The following is a 25,664-nucleotide window of genomic DNA, read 5'->3' on the forward strand; positions in this document are numbered from 1 at the left end:
GGGACAGGCCTCACAGGGGTGCAGGGAAGAGCATGGCAGGATTGTACAAGGCTTTTAATGGGATGTTTGGAGGAGGAACCGAGAGCAGGCAGCCGGAGGGAACACAATGGTTTGGAGAGGAACAAATGTGGGACAACAGAAGAATAAGGGGATAAAAGGAGTGCTTGTGTATAAAAAAGCCGCTGGTTAGCCCCTGGTCTGGTCCTGCCCCACATGCAATCAGCTCAGTCTGTCCTGTTTTATTATACCCCGTTTAAAGTAGTTATTTTCTTCTATTCTGCACATGCGTGTGTGTACATGGAGGTCTAGGTGAGAGACACTGCAGTGGGATCCAAAAACGAGAGGACCGCATAGCACCTCAGCGGGAGAGGCTGCACCATGTACATAGTCTTTGGCTGTGCAGGTCTGGGCGACCTGCAAAGACTCCTGTGGACAGAAGAGGTTTAGGAGTGGGCCAGGCTGGGATTGGTCTTTTAGGCCTTAGTTTTGTGGCCATTCATCTGGCATCTACAGAGGATGGAGGCAAGAAATATCAGAAGTCCCGTTGAAGGCCAGAAGTGACCTAAACTTATTGTCACATACGTCATACCCTCCCTTTCTTCTCTTAAAGAAAAGCCGCTACTTCCTGTATTTTGTTACGGTGAATTTTATTGCTGTTGCTATTGCACTTATTCATATTAATGGACACATAAAATATTACGTGATGCTCTGCGTGTCCTGATTCTTGCCACGTGGAACACAGACAGCATTCTGAGCGGGGAGATCCTGGAGTTTTGCTCCCGCTGTCCAGAAGGAAGCGCAAATGGATTTTCAAAGCACGTGACCTGCACCTTTCAAGTAACAGTGGGACTACAGGGGTCATGCAGACAGCTTGGCTTCAATTACTATTTACTGGCAACTCTGCCTCTTTCATGATAAAAAAAAATGAAATACATTATAAAAATACATCTTTTCACAGGGTTTAACAGTGCTGAGTGCAATTTCAGTACTTTAACGCTTTGGTATTTAAGCTTGAGGTCCATTTTAAGAGTGCAAACTCTGCTGCAGTTTCTTCAGGGCACCATGTTCTGTACAAGACAGACTAATCTTTTCCCTTTGCTTCCCAAGAGAGGCTGCATTTTAAGTTAGAAAGTTAGAACAGTTTCTCTTAATCTCTCCCAATAGAGAGTTTATCCAGACATCATTGCCGATACCCCATTTCCTCTTACTGCAAAGCCAGTTAATGGGATACCATAGTTTACAACACTCCTTGAATACACATTTTACATCCGAGAGACAGCTTCAGCTTCATTTTCAGGGTCTTTATCCTTTTTGGCTTGTTTCTTCTCATCCTCATCAAGCTGGGCTTCAATCTCATTTGGATCAATGTAAGTATAAAAATAAGCCATAACAGCAAAAATAACGCAAACCACCAACAGCAAGGCAGCAAAGAGCACATATTCTGCCCACTAAAAAAAAAAGAAAAAAAGAAAAAAGAGTTAGTTCAAATGTGGAACTGTGAGCACACTCAAATACTGTATAACTTAAACATGGACTAAGTATGAGATTGAAAAGCAAGAAAAGTCCTGTGAATGCTGAAGAGTTTTACAGGGCTCTTGTCCCAGAAGTCGGGGAGCAGTACTGAAAGATGAAAGAGGAACCTCAACTCCTCCTTCCAGAGTAAGATGATAACCTCATTTTAAAGCAGGCTGGCAGTGATCCTTCTTCTGCGAATGCAGTGGCAAAGGCTTTTTTTTATTGTCAGCAAAGCTGAGCATACGGTGAGACTAGAAACTCTAGTTTCAGAGTGCTCTGTCCACCTGAAAAGGTTTAACTGCTCTGTTTTATGCTCTTGATGATTAATCTTGCAGGTGTCAGGAACTCCAGTCCTATTTCAAAGATGGGCTCTTTTGTCTCTCAAGTAGCATATCTCTTGATTCAATAAGAAGTGTCACAAATAGTCTAAGGAAATCTTTCCAAGTCTTATTGATCGGGAGAACCATGGTTTTCATGGCTGAGGTGTGAGGTTTGAAATCAGAGGAGACAGCAGATAAAGAAGGGACTGGCAAGGCTGAGGTACACGGGTGAAGCTTCACTGGTGGGAAAAGCTTTAGCAAGGCTTTACCCCTGTGTGTCTAGGCTGAGCTCCTGGATTTTGAGCATTCCCACACCACAGGAAACAATTTATTGTAGAGATGCCAGAAACTACTGCTTGCAAGAGAAGCCACCAGATCAAGCAAGAGTCAGGAATGACAAGCAATAGACAAAGGGGTAGGAACTCTTGTTGAAGAAGCATTTGCTAGCGTTGCTTAATTTCCTTTTCTTTTCTTTTTTTTTTGAAGAGGGGACACAGACATGCAGGGAAGAAGTCCAGCCACATCTTTAGAAGAAGCTCCAAGTGTCAAGTTCCCCATCCGTTGTCACAACATTCAGCACTGGTTTCATCCTTACAGTTCATTCAGATTCATAAGCTTATTTATGTGCTCCAATGGAGCTGTTCAGTCTAACTTAAACTCTACAAACTGCCTGGTTCTAGCTAATGCTTTAATCTCTCACATGTACTAGCTACAAATACAAATCCCACTGTATCAGCAGATGCTCAGCAGCTGCGATTCTGAGGTTGATCAGTGAGGACTCTCCTCTGCCTGCTAGCGCAGTGGAGCTCGCTAGCCTGCTCGTGGCCCATACCCTTACCTGCTCGCTGAGTTTGGATGCTCCAGCCACAATTAGGACAATTATGTTACCAACAGCCACCGTTAGCAGCCATCCTGCTTGCAGCACTGACTTCATATTAGATGGGGCCTATGGAAAGAAGGTACTTTGTGTTTCCAGTGGTAGCTAAACAGTGTTTACATTGTGCAGCTGATATGCACAATGAACTAACATGCACATTTTACATCTCACAGTACACACTAAAGGGAGAAATCTGAGTGCACCATAGTGGGGTAAACTGTGTCTTCTAATGATCCAGCCATTCCTGTATGTAGAATCAGGAGTTAAAGGAAAAGACACACACAACTAATGAGACAACCTGAAAAGTCAGAGGAAAAAGGTACTAAAAGTACATAATTAAATTTCTGCAAAAGATCACATGGGAAGAAAAATGAATTAAACTAGTGCAATCTCAATATGGAGATAAAGTGAATAAGTACTAGCACCTTCCATATATTGACCCTCCCATTTGTTTTTACAGCAGTAGTATGGTTCCACTTATTTTCAGTGGAAAGACACTTGTGTGAGAAGGTGACTTGGGGACTGCTGGTCAAGTCTGCAGATGGTTCCGTGTAAGTCACCATGGCTCCTCAGAAGACACCAACAATGCCAGCGAACAAGGCCAAATTGTGCCAGCCTACAGTCCTGCTCGGGGGCTGTAAAGAGCATTGTGGTTCAAAGCAGCAACATGGAATCATCACACAAAACCACAGAATAAACCACAGAAAACAGTTTCATTCATTCATGCTCTTAATGCAACAAGAGCTTCGAAGAGCAAAGCCTACCTGTGAGTATGAAAACTCCAGTCCAGTGACAGAGAAAACTACTTCAGCACATGTAAGAATAAAATACTGGGGGATTTGCCAAGCCATGTGGACTGTGTTGGGCGGAATATCTTCAACATATGTTGTGTTTAATAAGTTTCCAGAACACTGTAGCAATGATCGTTAAAATGGCACATTAGAAAGTGATAAAAATTCTGTACTCTAAAGGTATTCTAAGCAGGTTTATATCATTTATATAATCATATATACACATAAAACAATGCTAGGAAAGTAAAAAATTATCAATATTTTATATTATCACAACATACTGAGTTATAAAGTACCGATGACTTAGTAGCAGAATTCATACCAATCCTTAATGTCTAGAAGGGCTAAAGATTTAAAGCCATCAGTCATGAGGTCTTACACTATATCATTATCATAAGCCATGATTATTTGTATAACTAATGAAGTTTTTGTTTTCAGACAATTTTATAGATATGAGAGAATTTTCATGTATCTTATCAAGGGCAAGAGGGATAGTTGCACAACAGCCAAATTGTTCTTTTAATCAAAGAAAATATCACGTGAAAGTAATTCTGCACTTTCAACAGCACTGGCAACTCACCCCATTAATTACAATTGTATAGGCACTGCCAAATCCAAACGTCTTTGAGGAAACTTCACAAGAAAATGAGGTTGTATTCGCAGTAATTTTTTTACTGAAAAAAAAAAAAAGGTTTAGCCTACAGGTATAAAGCATGTGTGTGCATTATATAAAACTACAAATGCAATGCCGTCTTCCCAAGGACAAGTATGTGTATATGTCTAAGTGTTGGAATTAAAATACAGAAATGCTTACCTTCCTCTTGAAAAGGCTTCATAATTACTGGCAGACAGAGAAGGCAGGGATCCAAAGTGAGTGCCAGCCATACTGACATTGACTGGCTGATCCATATTGTTTAGAAATCTTTAAAATACAACAACGGTAATACATATTTTGCTTAGTATTTCATAAAATATTAGAAGTCAATCCTGTATTCTTTATATCATATACTGGCAGCCCAACAGGTACTAAATCATTCTGGTTTGGTTTTATCAGCTGGCAGCTAGACAGCACAGTGAAATACGCACGTCCAAGGTTTGGCTAGTTTAAACCAAAGGTAGATAAACTAGACAGGCCAGATGGATCATGCCCTGGAAGTCCCTGCTCCCCTACACATGCAGATGAGGTGTTTGGCAGCTGGAGATTTCCTGCTGTAGAGAAGGGTCCACCCCAGGGGCAAACTGAAGAGACTTTGTCACACCACTGGGAGATGTAGGAGGGAAAAAATAAAAACAAACCCCACAACTTTTACCTGATGAGATTATTTCCTTCTTCTGGTTTTGATGTGATATTGTCATGCAGCTGGTGGAAGAGACAATCACACAGACATTTTGATGGCATCAGTGAACAATTTAGGCGTGCAATATTATATACAATGAGAAAAAATAGAGGCTTCAGAACAGGCCTCCAGACCTCCTTTTAGATTTTTGTTAGGACATGTTTGTTAGAAAATGCTATAAGAAAACCACAGTGACTGTTTCACTAAGGCTTAACTTAAATATTAACATTTTCACAGCAGCCTGACTTGTTCTCTCCCCTCTCCAGTCTCACCAGTATGGTTTTCTTCAGGTGAAAAAGCACACCCAGGGGAAAATAGCAGAAAACAAAACAAAATAAAATCTACCCTGAATTACTCCTCTCAGCTTCACACAGTCTGTGTTTGGACAAGACAGCGGATAAGAGACTGACAAATTACTAGGACTTAAACAAACTTACCCATTCAGTTACAATGGTTGTTCCAACATTCTTAACAGCAAGAGTCTGACGTTTACCATCTAGTAAGTCCATCCCTGCATTTGTAGCTTGATTTCCAAACATTACAGATACACTGCTTAACTCAGAAGTCTTAAATACCATATAGTCCGACTAAAGGAAAAAAAAAAAAAAAAAAAAAAAAGAAGTGAATTTCCATGAAACTGCAAGCTTGGCTACACCTTTAAGAGAATCTCATTATTTCTGAGGTACCAGAGATCACATGCCTCTTTGTTTCCATTTTTGCTATAATTTAAACATCAAACATTAATTTCTTGCATCAATACCCAATTATTTCCTTCCTTTACATGAATTTCAAAATAGCATGAGCTTCTTGCAAGCATTATGGGAAGAGCTGTTACTTTTCCCTGTGTGCATGTGCATTTATGGCAGCAGATTCACCAGAGTTATCGCCACTGCAGAGCAAAGTTCTGTCTCATTACCAGGACAGCACTAGGACAGACTAGGAGGCAACATTTTACTAATGGCAATGCTTTCCAAGGGATGCAATCCCAAATTGCAGGTTTGTGGCTTCAGCATGACAGAAATGACTGTTACTAGGGTATTTAAAATATCCTAAATACATTTCATTAGAATAAAGTATAATATACTTATTAAAGCATTAATAAGTATATTAATGAAGTATTAAAGAACCCGCACCAGCTCTTTGTGAAACATAGTATGTTATATAAGCACAGAAAAACCTCCCTGCTCAAGTATGTGATTACTTACAATAAGAACAGTGATTTACTAGAGCTGAATGTGAATGTAATTTTCTTCGCATTAAACGGTGTTCTTGGTGTTAAAAAAGTAGCTTTTTTTTGCAAAATGATATTCTTTTTAGTTTTTTGAAAATAATCTAAGTTTTTTAAAAAGCTTTTTTGAAAAAAATCCCTTTTCCCTAAGACATACAAGTATTATGCAAAATATTGAACTAGTTGCTATTTCTTCATTCATTCTGCATTTTCAGTAATAATTCCCACCACAGCAGGACAGAAACATTTTAAAAACACAGGGCAGGGGAGAACTGTGGGGAACGCTGCATTGTTAGTTAGGAACACCTTTGACTTGCTTCCCGGGGATTTTCTGACTGGCTTTTCCCGCCTCTGTTACTTACTGCCTCATGAGGTTCTACAGTCACATTCATAAGTCCGGGTTGAAACTCAACTGCTGCATTAGCAGAGCCTAGATTTATTACTTTGATTTGGGCTTGCCCAGCTGTAGGGAACACAGGAAGAGTTTTCTGTTGGAGAGAAAAAGTGAAATCAGTGCTGTAAGTCCATGGAAAAGGAAGCTTAGCACTTGCTGATGAGTTGCAATTAGTAGTGACAGGGATGCCAGGGTTTTAGTCTCTAGTACCATGGGCTGCCTTCCTGCTTTCTTATGCGCAGGACCATGTCCATGGCCAGATAGGGTTCCTCTTTGGTCCCCTCCCATGGCACACTATCACCATCAGGGTCGTCCTGAAATTCAGGGCATGGTCTTTTTCCCAAATCCTACAGCAATCTGGGTTTCTGTTTGTTTCTTTCTTCCTTTTTAACATGTTTGGATTCCCATTTTCCCAGCACTGGTGGTGCTGAATGGGGTGCCAGCGTGTATGGGCGCCACTCAGTGCCTTTCAGCCTCAAGAGGGACAGCTGAATATGAGCTTTGTTTCACTGCTGACTCAGATCAAGGGGAGAATTCCCCCTTCCTAACCCAAGCTACGTAAGAGTTCAGCATCTTGTCTCTATGGCAAATGAAGACTGACAGGCACCTCCGGATGGCAATTTAGATCTTTGGATGCAATGGACCACTCCCCTAGACAAATAATTTAGACTAATGATACATAAGATGTTTTGCAGAATAGTGTTCATAGTCAATAGTTTTATTACACTGATCACATTGCATTGCAAGATGCTTTGATAGTCTCCCTCACTCTACTTCTCTGCATCCACATGCTTGGTTTATAATTCACAAGTCTTTTACACATGTTGTTGGGCTCATTTCCACATAAAAGAGAACCTACATATTAATACCACTATTTACTTGCATGGGGTTGGACTTACATCTATTTGCACTTGCACAAGGGTGGCAGCAACAAAAGCCAGAGATGCAAGGAACATGCCAACAGTGATCTTCCGCAGCGGCCTAGCACAGCAATGAAGCACACACCAGTTTCAGGACAAATATTAATTCAGAGCTTCACCTCTTGAGTTTTCCTTAACCTTAACCTGACCAGAGCTAACGCTATCACCATCGAAAGGCCTGATGCTGTTACAGAAGGTATTTTGCAAGGCTAGTAGCTCTCAGTGTTAATTCATGTTAAAAACTCTTGGGAAATCTAAATTGCCTGCAACATTGTAACCTGTTAACTAGCATTTGCTGGGCTCCCTCCTAAGGTTAACCATTGTCTAAACAGAATTATTATTGGGTTTGCCTATTTGCAAACAAACCAGTATGGTTGTTAGCCTCAAGACAATAAAAAGGATGTCCTATACAAAAGGATAGCAAGTTTTTATGTCCATATTGCTATGTTTGGATAGAAATAAAACTGAGCTGAAAGACACCTACTGACCCTAGTAAGGGTCTAACTTACTGAAAAATAAAAAGGTAAAAAAAAAAATCCCTGTTTTTAAGTATAGTAAAGATACCACTAATGTGTGCCTCCTCTGTTGAAATCAGTAAGTACATAAACTTACGTAAAATTGATCCCGCATTTCTTAATTAAAGGATAAATCACAGCATCTACAACTGGGACCATGACAATAATCAGGATCGGATTCACAGTCTGTGAATGGAACATAAGAGGAAAAAAAAGAATTTTTCAAGGTCCTTTTTTTATGAAGAGAAATATAAATATATATATACACATATATATATATATACACACACAAGTGTGCACACACACACATATATTTATACATATATATATTACATTTTAATTCATGTTAAAGACATATATACATAGTATCCCTGGGGAGTACTTAATATCAGACAGAAGATTACTATACCTGCATTTGGTCAGGCTGAATCTGAATAGCTCCCTGATGAAAAACAAAGATAAATAACTTTTAGTATTATGACAACAACTAAAATTGATATGAAAAGTAAATGTTTACTAAGAAAAACAATAAAAGTAACCTACAAAATTCCCATCCATGGTTGTGGCTTGCAGTGTCCATCTTGACCCCTTAACAAAAGAAAGAAAGTTAAATGCCACAATAAAAAACTTATAAAACAATTCAAGTGGAAATTCAGAGGGAAAGGGTTGGGAAAGAGATGCAAAATAATAAAAAAATCTAGAAGGCGTATTCTCTTACTCTACCATGTAAACATTTAAACAAAACAATTTTTATGGCACATTTTATTTACTGATTTTATGAAATAAGAGTGGAAAAGGATGTTTAACATCCCTAATTCTTCAAAACACTGATACTCTGAGCAGCATATCACATTTGGCAGCCAAAAGAAGCCTTAAAAAGAGTTTTAAAAATACTGAGTTTACTTTAAAAAGCTTTAAAATACTGTGCCATCCATTTTCATGCACTGAATAACATATTTGATGAAAGTTTTTTTTTTCTTGGTTAAACAATTATGCTAAAGACAAATTTGAACTTTCAAAAGCCGTGAGTAGCACAAATTTGTTTGGCAGCAACATTCTGTGTTAACACTGACCCAGAATAATGCGTTATAAGTGGCCTAAAGTATTTACCTGCTGGTCAAAGAGCGCCCAGAACATGGGGAGAGGAATGTACAGGAAAAGCACCTTCAGCACCATCTTAGTCTGAGCAATAAGCCGCTTCTGTAACGAGCAGGGATCACAAAAGGAATCAATCAGACACTACTTGCAGCACAGCCACAGGTGAAGACACAAGATCTGAGTTCCAGTTGTCTGCTTCTTCCTGAACTTGGGGCGGGGGGGACTAGTGCTGGCTTATGTGAAGAGCCCAAGGTCTGCTCATGGGTGCAGGAAGGGCTGTTGGCGAAAGGCGACATTTGTAACAGAGAAGTGTGTTTCCTGGCAGATAGGCTCAGCTGGCAGTGTGACATCTAGTTCTACAGCTTGCACTGCTTTGTTTTTATTAATGCATTTTGGCAAAAATCATTTTTGGAGGCATCTGAACAATGGGCCATGGAGCCAATGAGCCATATCTCATATGTGAAACATGTATGTAGCCAAAAGGGAAAAATAAAGAAGACAAAGCTTTGTGCTGCATTTGTGCTGCTGCTGACGATAGGGCACAGCATGTAGGAGGCACAAGGGCACAGGACCCGCCTGAGGACCAAGGGATGCAGAGAGCCATGGAAAGCTCTCTTTCGTGGAGCTAACTGGAGAGAGTCCAGCGCAGGGCTACAAAGATGATGAGGGGCCTGGACCACCTACCCTATGAGGAAAGGCTGAGAGAGCTGGGCCTGTTCAGCCTGGAGAAGAGAACCCCTTGACAGGGGATCTAATCAGTGTCTATAAGTACCTCAAGGGAGGGAGTGACGAGGATGGGGCCGGCCTCTTTTCAGAGGGGGCCACCGACAGGGCTAGAGGAAATGGCCACAAACTAAAACACTAAAAGTTTCACAGGAACTTAAGGAAAAAATTCTTGACAGTGAATGTGACAGCCTTGGAACAGGCTGCCCAGGGAGGTTGTGGAATCTCCTTCTCTGGAGATCTTCAAAACCCGCTTGGACGCAGTCCTGTGCCACGTGCTCTAGGTGACTCTGCGTGTGCAGGGGGGTTGGACTAGATGACCTCTAGAGGTCCCTTCCAACCTGACGGATTCTGTGATTCTATGATAGGAGCCTGAACTCAGTACTGTGGCCAGGGAGACACAGTGTTTTTTCACTCAAGCCCAGCTGCTTGAGCTCAGTTCTGCAGTTTGATCCCGAGACAAATGTTATGGCCTAAGGGCTAGCCGTGACCTTCAGCACCATGCCTGTTGTTCACTCCTGCAGTCATATTAAAACAGCACGTTTTTGTTTGAAGTTTGTTCTGAAGCTGGTTTGCTGAGATAAAGACCATAAAAATCCAGAGATAACACTTGCCATTTTACTAACTCTAAAACTAATAGGTACCTGTACTTGTCCCACAAGGGAAATAATAAACTTTTTTTCTTTATTACGAACTCCTGAATTCCCCCCTGCAGCCTGCAATCCAAGTATTGACTTCTACATAGGTTTGCTTTCCCCCACTGGAGTTACGATAGCAGCCTGCAACCCAAGGGAGCAGTTATGCTTGGCCAGATCATTACCTGCTAAATGGTCAAGACAGTTGAAACAACACTCAAGAATTATTTAGCTAGAGCTTGGAGCATGGACCAGGGCACAGCAAGCAGAAATTGGGGCTTAAGAAATGTCGGTGCAGGAGCCCTCGCAGGTAATACTCACATCGTACTTCTCGCTCGCCCAGTCTAGCCAGTGCTCTCTCTTGGGGAATTCCTTGCTGCGATGCCGAAACCTGTTTTTGATGGCAAACTGAGGAGATACCATTAGGGTTGGTATTTGTAACACACAGGTATTAGCAATTCCATAAGCCACTTGGTCGGCATGAATAATGCACACCAGATTCCTGTCCTTGGAGGGTGCTCAAGGCGACTGACTTCTGCAACTGCTCTAAGCACTTAAAGGAATATTGTGTCATGCACCTCATACTGTAGAATTAGGATAAAACAGCTCAGAGATAGTCTCTCTCGGTATGAGATGCTCTTAGGAACTTGCTGAAGACTTGGCAGCTTAAGGCTAACTTCCATGTATAACAATAAATAGAAGAACGTCAGCAATTTGTCAGAGCTGGATAGGTGCAAGGATCATTATTTTGGAAGCTGTGTTTTGTAGAAATTCCTCATTCCTTGAAACTGAATGCATAGGTTCCTTCTGAATACATCCCTTCTGAAGAGTTTGCAGACTTTCTGCATGGAATAACCTGCAAGCCTGATGTTCCAGGCTGAACAAAACTGGGCTCTAGGGATAGCGCTCTAAGCAGTGGCCAAAATCACATTTCGAGATTTGTTTTTGACAATGCTTAGAGGATAAGGAATGGTCTGGAGATCTGCATGGAGAATGGAGAAGTGCATTTAATGCAAAAAATACCCTGACCTTAGAATTAAGAGGCACTCTTGGGGAAATGCAGCACTTTTCAGGCAGATGTAGCTCCCTTCCTTGCAAGCTTGCACCCCTGTGTGACCCCACTAGCTTCCCTAACGAAGTGGGGGGCAATGTACCTCTGCATTGTAAACAACCTATTCTCTATTAAGCAATGATTTTTTGACGATAAAAGATACTAATAGCTCTGTTCTTAAAACTTAGCTTAAACTCATGTCAACCCAAGATTCTCTTATAGGGCTCCATTAAGGAACACAAACGAGGAAGGAATGATTCCTAGAAGCTTTTTTAAACATCATTGTGACATCTTGCCTTGTTTCCTTGGTGTATAAGCTATGATAAACACAAACATATATCTTAATACAAGGGCAATCTACAGATCTGGAGGTGTGAGTAAGAAGTCTGCTATAAGAGAAGGCCAAAAAGCTTCAGCAGAAATTCTGAAAGTGAGAACAGACTTCTGGTGTCTGTGGGTATAACTAAACAGGCTTGCAAATTCTGGCCAAGCTTTTCAGAAAGACAAATATTACTTACTGCAATGCATTTGGAAACTTCAACCATTATATTGCCTTGAGGCTGAACTTTCTTGTACATTCCGCTTCCAATTATGAACACAACTGCAATGAGGAAAACAACTGGGGTTAATTGAAAATAATGACAGAAGTTTTCATATGCAAACCATATTAAAGGGTTGCCTCAGGATGGAAATAAACTTTCTAAGGAAGGGTGAATGTGCTTGTTGGCATATTATTATGCAATAAAAGAAATCAAAATAATATTACCAGATTACTACTAGTTTTTCAAGGAAAAGAACGAAGTCTGGAGCCATGTAAGCAAGTGGCCTGTCTTTAGCAAACAAGAGTTTGAGTTATGGTCCAAACACGGCCCACTTTGGACCTTAGCTTTGGCCTTCTGCCCTGCGTTAGAGCAGCTTTAAGGATTTCTTCTCAAGAGCCCAGGACAGCGCAGCTCTCCTCACGCAGGGGCACGCAGGGCTAGGCCTGAACAGCAGGACTGGGGACATTTCTGCAGCTCCTCCATCCGGACACACCACCGGCCTCACCCTTGAGCTCGCGGCACGCGACACGGGCCAGCCCCCACGGCAGCCACCGGCCTGGTGGGCACGAGAGGGGCCTGGGAGGGCTCCCAGCTGGCACCACGAGGCAGACGGTGGTGCCACCCAGCCACGCTCTTTGGGAGAAGCCCAAAGGCTGCTTCTAACAGCAACACTTTTTGGGTTTTTTTTTTCCTCATCTTTGTACTGCAGCTGAAGAGCTCAGTGAGGAATTTGCAGTGCACTACTGAAAATGCAGGAAAATGCTAAGCACTTACATACTGTTATGGTATATGAATTACTTTTCACCAGTCCAAGGGCAATTACTCTACCCTTGGTTATGGGTTAATTTTGAAAACCACTCTTTCCCAGTCTTCTTTACTGCCTTCAAAACATCTTTAATTTATACAGTCCAGTGGTCCAAGCAACTGGGCAGCATTGATACTAAAGCCAATTACAGAACATACAGGGGTTCACAGTTTATCCATGGCCCCTCCTCCCTCTCCAAAAACAAAATAAAATCAAGGGTGAATTTACCAAGAAGCTAAATGGGCTCAGTGTGCTGTCTTCCAACACCTTTTTGCCAATCCCTTTGCTTTCTAATTCTGGGGAAGACTGAATCCTCAAACAGACCATCCTGTCACCACAGGTTAGGTGAGCATTTACAGAGATCTAGACAGACTTGACCAGGGGCAAGGCAGGGGATGAACTAGGCAGGGGATGAACTAGGTGTCCTTGAGGTCCTTCCAAAACCATTGCAAGAAAGAAAAGCTGTGCCCAGACCAGGACACCCTAAGCAGAGTAAATAAGGGTATGTAGCTTTCTCAAGCACAACAGCAAATCCAAGCAAAGATCATGCATGGGCACTTCTTGGTAGGTGTTAATGCTACAGCACATCCACATGGTACCCAGGAGGTCCCACTGTCAGCCTCCGTGTTTCTAAGTGAATGTTGTATTTCGCTATTACAGGCTGGAGGAGGTGGGTCTGGGTCACACTTTCCCCACATCAATTCTGCAGTCTTGTGCAAAAATCATTAAGAGAACTGCCATCAACTGAGAAAATTACAGAGTGGAAAATGCTGTATGCAGCTATTATTTTTCCAGGAATACAGTTATGACCTGTGACACCAAGGTATCAATTTAAAAAAAAAAAACACCACCAACAACAACAACAAAAAATTTTTTGTAAAAGCACTAGAAATTTAGGTTAATCCCAAAATAAAATAAAAACTTCTCAACTCAGTAACTGCAGATAAAAAAAATCAGGTATTGGTAGAGTCAGATACCTGAGAGATCTCCACTACTTTCTCATTCTTGAATCATTATCTTCTAATCACTTCTGTATCCATGAAGCAGTAAGATGAAAACAGTTCAACTTACTCAGTGACACAGCCATGAGGGCAGCAGGAACTCCAAAGGCTAGTGGGTAACATCGCTGTTTGCTATGAATGCCACATTCTTGACCTGCAGAACATAAAGTAACCTTGCATAAAAGTCCAGGTGAGCATGGCCACTATTTCACATATTTTACTTCACTGCATTCTTTACAAGAAAAAAAAAACGTTATTTTTGGACATTATGAATAGAATGGATCAATAGCATCAAAAATTATTTACATTATTAAGAAAGGGAATTATGTGGTTTTGTAGGTGAATATTGAGGAATAAGAAGAATTCTACTAGAGGAATAAGAAGAATTCTACTAGAAGGGTCAAATGCAACTTTTCAGAGGAAAAGGGATCTAGACTCTCAAAGTTTCAGGGGCAAGTTACATAACTTATACCTCTGTTTATGAACAAGTGTGATAATTCAATAACACTCAAATACGCCCTCATTGGTCAGTGATGAGTCTTTGTAAACTTCACACACATTCTGAAATACTGCTCAACGTATGGACTCATGATCCTCAAATTTGGTGACTAAAAGGGAGAAGTAACCATAAACTAAATAAAATGTATTACCTCTTTTCACAATACACCTTCTAAAAGAAGAGTTACAAAACCTGATTAGAATAAAATATTAGCTTGCAGCTAATTAATTTGTCTTGATTCTGTTGTATTATTCAAGCCCTACAGAAAGCAATGTTATCACTTTCCACTACTGAAATTGTCAGCACAAACTATTTTCCCAAGCTGGTTTCCATCTTGCCTCAGCATGGAAGCATGTTGCTGCCTTTGCTGATATCCTGGAAGGATAGAATTTGCATGAAGCAAATATCTAAAATACATTGATATAGCCTGTTCCATCCAGCTACTGTCAAAATACCTAAAGGCCATAATTTTACTCCAGTGTTTTAGGATCATTTCAGATGTCTCATATAGTTTTCTTGTGCCATATTTCTGCCTAAAGCAAGTTTAATTCCACAGAGGTAGAAGAGTCATGGCCTCAGCACATCTCCTCAGGAGTGGAAGTACTAGACCTCTAAGGCAAATGACATCTCAAACTGGCTCTTTTGATAGAATCTCACTCCAGAGAAGCTGGATGAGACACAAGAGAACTTGAAGACTAACTTGCCATGCAATTGTGTGAAATAAAGGACTGTAGCCCAACACTCATCCTTTGCTGTTTACCATTTCATAGACAAGTATGTAGACTTACCTCTGAGAATGGGGGTGACTATAGTGGATATAAGACTTCCAGCATTAATAGACAAATAAAAGATAGAGAAGAACCTAGTTCTTTGTTTTTCCTGTAGTGAAAACAAAAAGGCTTTTTAGAAAGGCTTAACGTGAGCCACGTTCATCAGTCTAGATCAAGCCACCAGCAATTCACCTTGTGCAGTTTCAGATACAAACAGTTATCTAGTTCCTTTTTTCAGGTATTCAGGAAGCACTGCATCCATGTACATATGTAGATATGTATATCATTAGAGTATAACAATAATCAAACATAAAAATATGCACGATGGAAAAATGAGCACCAAAATCTGAAAAACATTGTTACCTGATCTTCGTTAAACTGATCTCCACCAAATGCTGACACACAAGGTTTGATGCCACCAGTACCAAGCGCAATGAGGATCAGGCCAATAACAGTCAGGACACTGGGACAAAGAAGGAAAAAAAAAACACTCAATTTCTTTAGATGAAAGAACTGCCCAAGCTAATAGCAGAAGCATTAAACAACAGACAAGCGTTAACATCAGCGGGTGTCATCAGCCTGATTTCTCATAAGAGAAAGCCAAGAAAGATCTGCCACTTCAAGACCAAAATTTACCCAAATTTAATTAATCACAGATATCAGGATGAGAGAACTGAGGCCAGAGCTGCACGGAAGTGTCTGTGGCCTGGCAGACTGTAGGATCATAACTCAGTGGGAGCAAATGAAAGAAACTGGTGCTTGTTAATCTGCTTCACACAGGTGAAGTCAGCATGGCCTAAGTTCTTCACACACTGAGATGTCTTAGGAGGATAACAGGAAAGAAAAGAAGCTCTTTAGAAGTAATCAAGAACACATATGAACAAGATTACACATCTCTTGAACTACCATTCAAGCGCAATGTATAAACTCAAGTTGGCCTAAGACAGACTTTCTAAAGGTGCGTAAGCACCAGGGGTGACAGTTTTCCTAAAGACAGCCATAATTCAGGCAGCATAAATTTAAGGTCCCTCCCTTCATCAGATTGCTTGCACAAGCAACACATGCACAAAACAACTCACACATGCACTGCAATGTGATCCGGAGTGCCATCCCGGTTGGAATCAGTCAGGTCATTTATGGAGCTTATAGCCATGACCGCCTGCCCAATTGTATAGACAATGGACAGGGAAATAATAGTCCTGTTACGAAAGAAGGAGATACAAAACATTTACATACAGTTCGGTTTAATAAAGGAGGATAAACATGAGATCTGGACTCACAACTTTTCATGAGCTACTGTAAAAATCTGTATGTGCACCTCTGCCAAAACACTACTTCTATTATGTTTATTTGGTTTAAGGAAAAATTTGAGTGTCTTGTTTAATTAACCAAGGCAAATATGAGGAAAAAAAGGTCCATCTTCAGACATCAATGCGTCATTGGAGATACTGAAATCGCTGATGTAAAAGTGTATTTTGGATTTTACTTTTTCTTTTTTTTTTTCAGTTTTAAAGCATGGCATCCAAACAAGTGAACGAACTGGTATCCAGGCATGTTCATACATAACAGGACAACCTGCAAGATATTAAACTATTTGCAATGAGCTTGCACTGATCAGACCAGTTGCACAGAGCATACTTGACAGTGATTGCATATCTGGTCTCCCAGGGTCTGTCAACACAGCAGGAAATGATCGTGCAGCCCGTAGCCAACCTTGACTTCAGAGCCAGCTTCATCTCTAATCTCTGGGAGACCTTTGACAAGTCAGCTAACATTCCTGACTCATATCCCTCAATAAAAATCTTTTTATAGTGCCTTTTCTGGCAAAGTAAATACTATTAGAAGCACAACATCAGTAAAGGAGACTGGGCTCAGGCTGTTGGAAATAATTTGTTACATTTGAAAGCACTTCATCCAGCGCTACTTTTCTCAGCACACAGAGACGAAATTCAGAATACATCATTTAAAACAAACAGTTGCACCTCAGTAAAGCTTTCCACTGAGCTGTCAAATCAATACTGAAATTAATTACAGAATATTTTAGAATATATTCTAAAAGTCTCCTTTAATACCACATAGAACAGTTATTTCACCAATTTACCACCTGCGATAGGTAAAGATGCAAACAAATGTAATTATAACCTCCAGCTTCTATTTGTTTTCACAGCTCCTCCACACCTTACAAGCGATATTTTGTGCAGATGAGAGGAAAACATACAGCCTGCCCGGAAAGCAGGCTAATGCAATTAGCTGTCTAACAGAACTGTAGTATTTCTTAACTTGCCGTGAAGTTTCAGTTCTGAGCTAAATCAATTAAAACCTCAATAGGAAGTGTAAAAAAGCCCACCCGATTCTGCAGTAGCCAACACCAGCTCGAGGTGCTTGCTCCAAATCCTTTCCTACAGCAATAGCTCAAGTACTGTTGAGCTCAGCTGCACTTTCCCGTTCTTGCTTTATTTATTTTTACTTCCCTGAGTAAGCACTCACTTAAACTTCCCCAGCCAAGAGTCTGCAATGAGCGCTCCAAGGATCGGTGTCAAGTAGCACAGAGCCACGAATGTGTGGTAGATGGCTGTAGACAAGTTGTCATCCCAGTGCAGGAAGTATTTGAAATACAAAACGAGCACAGCTGCAGGATGGAGGAGACAACATCAGGTTAGGAGGCAGAATCAGGGCTGGGTGAGCAACAGCAGAGGCGAGAGGAGAGGCGAGAGGTGGGACGTACCTCGCATGCCATAGTAGGAGAACCGCTCGCAGAACTCATTGATGACGATGAAGAAGATGCTGATGGGGTAGCCGATAAAGGTTGGCTGGAGGCAAGGGTGAGAGTGTGAGTTCAGATAGAGCCATGCAACATGCAGGTATAATAACAGTGCTAAGGTGACCCGCAACTTGAGCAAGCTCGGTATGGAGGTTACAGGGGAGTGCAGGTACTCGGCAGTCTGCAAGTTGTATGGACTGCTCTGACCTCAGTCAAGCACCAATTTTCGCTTTCCCCTCATGGTCTTCAGAGCTCTACTGACTTTCATCTGCCCTTTGCAAGAGATCTTTAGCAACACTATGTTTGAGGCTTGGGTATCTGAAGTTTAAGGTCCCAGCAGAGTAATCTCATCAGGCACCCAAAAAGATGCCAAAAACCAACATTACTGAACAACAACAACAAACCCAGTCTCGCCCTCAGTCTCATCCCCACAATGTACCATAATTAGAAGTCCAGGGCTATAGTTAGATATCTCTGATCAGGACAGGTAAAGCATTTTATTAAAATAGGTTCCTAAGGAAAGCTCCCCATCCTGACAAATACTCTAGTAGATTTTGGCATAATTAGTGAAAAAAAGGAAGTTTGATTTCTTACCACCTATTTTTTTAAATGAATGAAAATATAGCATTTCTATCAAAACGACTGGAATGCAAATTGAATATAATCCTCCAGGTTTACCTTTATGGGTTTTACTTTGCAAGTTACAAAATCAATATTTTAAATAAGCCTCAGAACCTGTGCTGGGTCACCTCCATATCAGTGACTCACCTAGACTTTTAAGATCAGTCATTCCTACAATACTTTTTAAAAAATATACACATAGAAGGAGTACAAAATATTTCATTATGCAAACTTACAGATGCACATGGTTCTAAATAATTTCTAAGGAAAATCTAGATAACCATGGTTTTACTTGGACATCAGAGTGCAAATTATTTCCTGTAGGTGCTATGGAGTCTTACAAGGACTTGAGAGTTCAGAAATCATCATGATGTGGTATCAAAAAACCAAGTAGATCTTTAAACTTTATTGCTTTTGTGCTTTGGGTTAAACAAAAGTGCAATGAACAGTAACAAAAAGCAAGGTGTATTTTAAGGATTGGTATGGAGGGGCGTTAAAACATTTCAGAGGTAAAACAGTTATGAAAATTAAAAGAAATGTGAACAAGAAAAAAATGGAGTCTTGTTTGCCTTCATGTTATGAAGGTTCAGGAATCAGACCAATCTCTATCTCAAGAAAATTTCATCAGTCCAAAGGAAACAAGCCTTATGCAGGAAACCTTGCCTGACGAGTAAATCAGAAAGCTCACATCACCAGAAGAGACTCTGGGCAGAGCCTTAATGAACAACGTTGCCACTAGCCCACCTGCAGGTTTAAAGGAGGACCTTCCCAGAGGACTTGCCTATCAGTAAAATGACAAGATTTGAATCCAGGTTATTGACAAAAAGAGGCTCCACGGGTCAGTCACTGAAGTCTAAGTGTATGAAAGCCTGTGTGCTACAACAAGCAAGAGAAATGAAAACAAGGCAGTGACCAGAGCATTGCTGACTTAGCCTGACTCAGCCAGGAGGAGGACCATGCAGCACTAATCATGGTTATCAGCTACACCAAACAAGTAACACGTGTCTTGTTTGTGCTTGGCTAGATGAACTTCACTGAGAGAACCTCACTTTGGACAAGGACGAGGCCCAGGAGGGACTCATCTAGCTTTAGAGCAATAAAAGTTAGAAGCCTAAGCAGGTTTTTGTCACCCTTGATTTTTCATGCCCTTCTCCCTGGGCAGAAAGGGGCAACTCCAAAGAAAGCCCAACCACATATATCCCAAAGTTATCCCAGAAATTATTCATCTGCAGATACTCAGAGCTCTGGATGACTAGCCCACACTTGGACTTGACTTTTGGTAGAGCAGGGCGCATACAGATGAACGCCACACGGCCCTACTCGCACACTGTCCTGATGCCACGTGGAAACATTTGGGCCACCACGCTGCAAATGGGACAAGAGGTCCTGCAGGGCGAGATTGGGAAGAAAGAGGATAGCAGGAAAAGGTCAGAAGAGGGATCTGAGCACTCCTGCGGAGGGGGTGGACCACGGTGCACGAGGAGGGCTAATGAAAAGACTGGGATTTTGGCAGTTGAGGGGCCAGGCCCTAAAGAGCAACCCCCACCACGCGGCTGGTTTCTGCGCACGGAAGGAGAGGCTGTCCCTATGGGAAGCAGGCAAAGCCTGACCCACATCTGTCCATCTTTGCAGCAAAGGGACAGGCCAACCCTAGGGAAGGTGGCATCCGTCCCCCCGGGCATTTAGCAAAGCCTCACTAGAACTTTTCTGTCCTTCTCGGCGTTCTCCAGCCTCCCCAGTTTTATGCTGCCACAACACAACAACTTGTTGTATAAGCGGGTGCTGCAGCCAGTGATGCAACATGTTTCCGTAGAGGCTGTGTTTTTGTTTTGAGACACAAGTGCTTACAAGCGTTCCAGAGATGCCCTCCTGGATTTTTACCTGCTGTCCCTAGCTCGCAGCAGTGATTTGCATCATGTCACACTGAGCACTGTGCCATGCAAACCTTCCTGCCACCACAAACCAGCAGGACAAAGCCAGAAGGTGCCCCACAAGGAAACGGGCATCTTCAGTTTATTTTTCCAAGATAATACTAACAAGAAGAGAATGCATAGTTATATCTTGATAATGTACAACCTACATACTGTTCTTCTTTTGAACTATATTGTTCTCTTAATCCTCAGCTGCACTTTACATGTGCATGCACACATCTACTGCAACATTTTCCATTGAGATCCACCTCGGCCAAAAAGCACTAGAGCCACCACTGAAGAGGCAACCTGCAAGTAACATTTTTGATCCTCTCTGCAAAATCCCCCCACCTAGAGGATCCCAGTCCCGGGTCCAACAGAGCCCAGCTGTGCAACCTTGGCTCAGGCTGCCGAGGAAGCCGCTGAGCTGCGAGAAAGCTGTGGGAAAGTCCATGGAGTAAAACCTCACAAGATAAGAAAGGCAAAACTGCAAACAGAGATAGGATTGCTGAGACAGCAGTCATTGCTCGTCCAAAGACTGAAGAGGAAAAACACTAGAATGAAAGGTAAATAAATAAAAGCCCTGAAGGAGAGTTGGTGCATGACGGCAGCTCAGCAACACAACGGCCCGCTCTGGGGATCCCTCTTCTCCCGACTGACCCCTGCCTGTCCAGCAAAGGCTCTTCAGGCATCTTATTGGGGTGATCAGTGCCCTAGTGCTTAGCTGGGATCCAGATCTTTTGCATGCTCGCTAATTTATACTTTTAAGCAGTGTATATATATACATATATATATGCATATATATATATATTTTTGTGCCAGTTAAGGATACCCAAAGAGAATGACAATAGCTTTTTAAAATAGGAAAGAAAAAAAGAAGGGGGGGGAAAAATAAGAAAGAAACATAAAACTTACCACTGATTTGACTTTACTCTTGCTGTTGGCTCCTGGGGGATACAAAAAAAAAAAGACAAGTTAATGGAAACTACTAAGTGACATTTCTTTAGAACCACCACAAAACATTTTTAAAAGTTCAAAATGCCAGTCATGAAAGGCAAACGTGGCAGTGTTCAGGAAGCCACATAGGTGTTCAGGATGAGTAAGTTTTCAGTCTTAAATGAGTACTTCCTATAGTGCAAGGAAATCAGCAGAAAAACTTCATTTCATTTTGCTTTTTGGGCTCTGGGTACGCTCACATGCATGCCCACGAAAAAGCAAAAAAGGGATTATTGCAGGAGAAAGTATCACATCCTATTAAGATGGCTCAAAACACATCACTAGGGTCGGTCTACTGCCCACAAGAGACACATCCTGTTTCAACTCCATCTCTGGGACGTGGCCTTGGAGACTGGGGCAAGGAACAGAGTCCAGATGCCTGCAGGGTGGGTCTCAAAGGGAGGGCTCCGAAGGCAGCCGCTCTGCACGGCTCAGGCTTAGAGAGGACGGAGCACACGGCCCGACGGAGCGATGCACACCAGCGTGCACTTAGCGTGGAGGAAGGCACGAGGGCACCCGAATCCGCTGGCGGCTGCTGCGGGCAGCTTCACTCCCCGGCGTTATCTCGAAGGCCAGCCGTGCTGGGGGCCGGGGCAGAGTTTGCCTTCTGGCTGAGCTTGCAGCCTTTCAGGTAAAGGCCATGTGCCCATATAGCGGATGACAGCATCTCCTATAAAACTGCATGGGCAAGTTCATTATCTTTAAGATAAGGCCAAGTACAAGGCGTGAACTTTGAAATCCCTGCTTCCCGCTGAAGGGTGCTCACAACAGATCGTTATAAGAAAAAAATAGATCTGCTAACAGTATTGTTTAGTCCATAGGTCGGAATAGATACAAATAGCTGACAGCAACTCTGCCTTTTAGTTCAACAGGTACCAAGGAAAGTCACTGAAAATTAATTAATGCCTTTTTTCTTTACAGACATGGACACCTGAATCCTTACAATAAATGCTGGGGTAAAATACAAAAATATAGACATAAATATGCTCAAAAGTCAAGAATATGCTTTCTTTAAGGAAAACCAAATAATTTAAGTGCTAAGACTCCAACTTCAGGTCACATACTCATAACCAAATTGTTCACTGTCCCTCATGCAACTCATGCCAGCAGACATACCGGCATTTCCTGAACATACACATCACATCATTGCCATTTTTTCATAGCATTACCTAGAAGAACTATGTTATAGTTCTGTTTCTGGTATTTTTCCATGCACCAGAAATTCAGAACATAACAAATCGATTTTGAAGCTGTGAGTTCAGTCATCACAAGGATGCCCAACTTCCACCCTTCAAAAAGATCTAATGGTGCAGTTTTTTTCTCTGCAAGAGGGAAGTGCAAAGTGCATCCAACCACCTGCCACTGCCTCCTCTGCCCTCAGCCTTTGACCTCATCCCTACGCAGGACTTGGGCAGCATCCGGTACCGGGGAGCTGTGGGACCATCCTGGAGCTCCTTCTCAGAGCAGAGGATCTGGGCACCTGTCTCTGGCATCGCATGCCCAACCTGCTGAGCGCCACCTCACATGCTCCCAATGGAGAAGGCAGCTTGAGGAAGTGACCTGCTGTTGCAGACCGCCTTCACCCACCACAAATTCTGTATTCCGGACCAGGCTCCTGCTGGCCGCTGCCCCTTGGTGCCTGCTGTACATCACCCAGCACATATGGGGAACACCACGCTGAGCATTGCACTCCTGGTTGTCAGCTAAGCCTTGGAAAACTGACGAATCCAAGTGGACTGTTTTTTTCTTTCCTTGCTCGCGAGTGAAAGCATCCAGCTCTGTAAAAAAAGCTTGTGGAGTAGATGTCGTTGTCACTTGCTTTCAAATGGAGGGCATTGAGTGTTGACTTCAGTGTTTTCAAAGGATGAATAACTATTTCTAGACCCTTTTGAGTTCCTATCACTATGCTCCTTTTTCTGCTTGGGTCAGGGAATTCCTGATGGTTTAAAACGCAGCATTTCAACAGGGGAAGCTGAAGTATCCACCCAGCTCCACCGCCTGGCAGCTTCAGGGCTAGGTGATGCAGAATGGACTTCCAAAAGCACAAAGCAGTGAGCATCTCCCCAGTTTCAGGAAGGTGGAAAAGCAACATTTCAAGTAATGGGTTTTGTTAGCGGCATGCCAGAGCAAGTGCCTCTCCAGGGCAATCCTCAGCACCTTTCATTTCCCCTCCGCCTCCCCCCAGAAAAATGAACTGCAGAACGGATTCATTCAGCCCAGGCGAGCCCGGCTCCTTCCCTCCTCTGCACGAGCGTTTCCGTAACTTCACCTGCGTAGGTCATGGGACGCGTGTGGCCAGGCTGCCTCTGCGCACGCTGAGGCCGCCGGGGAATGCTGCGGTGCTGCTCGGCCCGGGGCCTCCTGCGCCCGGAGAGCGCTGCCTGCGCGAGGATGCTGCTCCAGGAGCACCTGCTGCAGGTTTCACTCTTCTAGAAACACCTGGCGAGCCTCAAAGCAAGTCCGTAGCACAGTGAAGCTGATGCTACACAAGCAGACACTGCTGTACTGGGGGCTTCTCCTCTCTGCAGGGCCACCACGGTCTCCTGCTGGCATCGCTGCCGGTTGCCTGAGCGTATTTGCTTATCATGGCCGCGCTTGCTCCCGTGCCCCTCCGGGGTGAAGCAAGGATGAGGCCTCTCCGTCACAGGAGGGCTGGTGGGAAGAGGCACCTCGGGCGCCGCAGGGCTACGGGGCTGAGGGACAGACCCCGGAGCTGTTTGCGCTTCCATTGGAGACAGGAGCGAAGCCCTGGAGATCAGCAGGCCAAACGAGCGCTGCCCTTATCTGAGCCTTTCAGCTGCGTTTCCACTTACTAAAATCACCGCCGCTAGGTCAGCCCTAGGCACACTCCTTGCTCGGGACGGTGCTAGGGGAAAACAAATGGGCTTACTGAAGGGCTATGAGGAGGCACCGTGTGTCTAACGTGCATGGGGATATTGAGCCGTGGGTCCCCTCAAGTTCAGGGTAAACCTTCCCTCTCTGGGGCTCGGAACCTCCATGAAGGCTAGCAAGAGAGCTTAAGCTGTGGCATCACCCACTGCTCCTTCCCTGGGTCAGGGAAAGAGGCCAGGGTGGTGGTGGACACCAGGATGGTGGCGGACGCCAGAAGAGATGCCATGGGAATGGGGTGAAGCATGGGCAGCCCATGGGAGGGCTCCGAGGGTCCCGTTGGGCACCTCATGCTCCCCAGCCCCTTATTCTTTGCCTGCCTGTCCCCATGCTGGGGGCAGCTCTGCTCCTCCTCTGCAGGATGGTTGCTCCGGGGAGCATCTCCTGGTGCCCACCACCGTCCTGGCGCCCACCACCGTCCCCTCACAGCCTGCCCACTTTGTGCCCGGGCCCCCGGCCCCCCTGGCCCCCGGCCCCAGCACGTACCCATGGGGCCGGCGTGGTCCTGGCCGGGCGCGGGTCCGGCGGAGAGAGGCGAGGGCGGGAAGGAGGCAGGGAGGGCGCGCCGGGGCCGCCCGGCTTTAAGGGAGGCCCCGTCGGTGCCGCCGCCCGCCCACGGGGCCGGGCCGGGCCGCGCAGGAGGGAGGTGGAGGGCGAGAAGCGACGGGACGGGACGGGAGGGGAGAGGGGAAGGGAGGCGGCGAGGGGGAGAGAGGGAGAGGTACTAAGGGGCAGCGAATCGAGAGGCAGCGAATGGGGGGCGAAAAGGGGGGAGTCTGGGCAGCAGCCCCCTGGACAGAAGGTGGGTGCCGGGGGGTGGCACCTGCTGTGCTGGGGGGGTGATGGTGGTGGTGGTGGAGGAAGAGATGGAGGAAGAGGAGGTGGTGGGAGGAAGAAGGCAGTGGGAGGAAAAAGGAGGTGGGCAGGGTGAAGGTGAGGGAGGAGGCGGATGTGATGGAGGTGGAGGAGATGTAGGTCATGGAGGAAGTGGGAGTGATGGGGAAATGGAGGTGGTGGAAGAGGAAAAAGTGGTAGAGGAGGTGGAGGTGAGGGTGGAGGTGATGGTGAGGTCTGGTGGAAGAGGAAGAAGGTGGTGGAGGAGAGACGAAGGAGGTAGAAGGGATTGAGGAGGTTAAGGAGGTGGAGGTGGTGGTAGTGATGAAGATGGTGGAGGCAGTGGTTGAGGAGGTGGGGAGGTGATGGAGGAATTGTTTTTGGCAGTGGTCACCCTGCTGGCAATGTGGTAGGAGCCAGGGGGGAGGGCAGGTGCATCTGGACAGCATTGAAGCGGGAATGTTAAAAATTAAGTGAACTGAGCTTTTGTTGTTGTTGTTGTTTTTTGCATCTGGGATGGAACATGATGGTGACGTGTGGCCCCGCACACTGGGACCTGGGCCACAGGACCTCACGGCTGCGAGGTCGTTGCTGGAGCTCAGCTGTTGCTGCTCCCAGTGGCACAGCCCTGG

General features: G+C 43.9%; 1 protein-coding gene across 1 annotated transcript; it reads right to left on the bottom strand.

Moving 5' to 3' along the window:
- Positions 1-630: 630 nt before the first annotated feature.
- On the bottom strand, positions 631-22,802 carry SLC15A1 (solute carrier family 15 member 1). The gene is given in 23 exon segments (XM_088523344.1): positions 631-1,448; positions 2,674-2,781; positions 3,477-3,623; positions 4,084-4,177; positions 4,306-4,425; positions 4,814-4,863; positions 5,278-5,427; positions 6,431-6,556; positions 7,362-7,443; positions 7,995-8,083; positions 8,307-8,339; positions 8,441-8,485; positions 9,008-9,097; positions 10,675-10,761; positions 11,923-12,005; positions 13,823-13,906; positions 15,040-15,130; positions 15,385-15,484; positions 16,101-16,220; positions 17,509-17,650; positions 17,747-17,831; positions 21,229-21,260; positions 22,670-22,802. Coding segments are annotated over 23 exon segments (2,277 nt in total). The 3' UTR covers positions 631-1,262.
- Between the last annotated feature and the right edge of the window lie 2,862 nt (positions 22,803-25,664).

The sequence above is a fragment of the Tinamus guttatus genome, unplaced genomic scaffold, assembly GCF_059628265.1.
Source record: "Tinamus guttatus ecotype Peru unplaced genomic scaffold, ASM5962826v1 Tinamus_guttatus_pri_ptg000180l, whole genome shotgun sequence".
Classification (NCBI taxonomy): Eukaryota; Metazoa; Chordata; class Aves; order Tinamiformes; family Tinamidae; genus Tinamus; species Tinamus guttatus.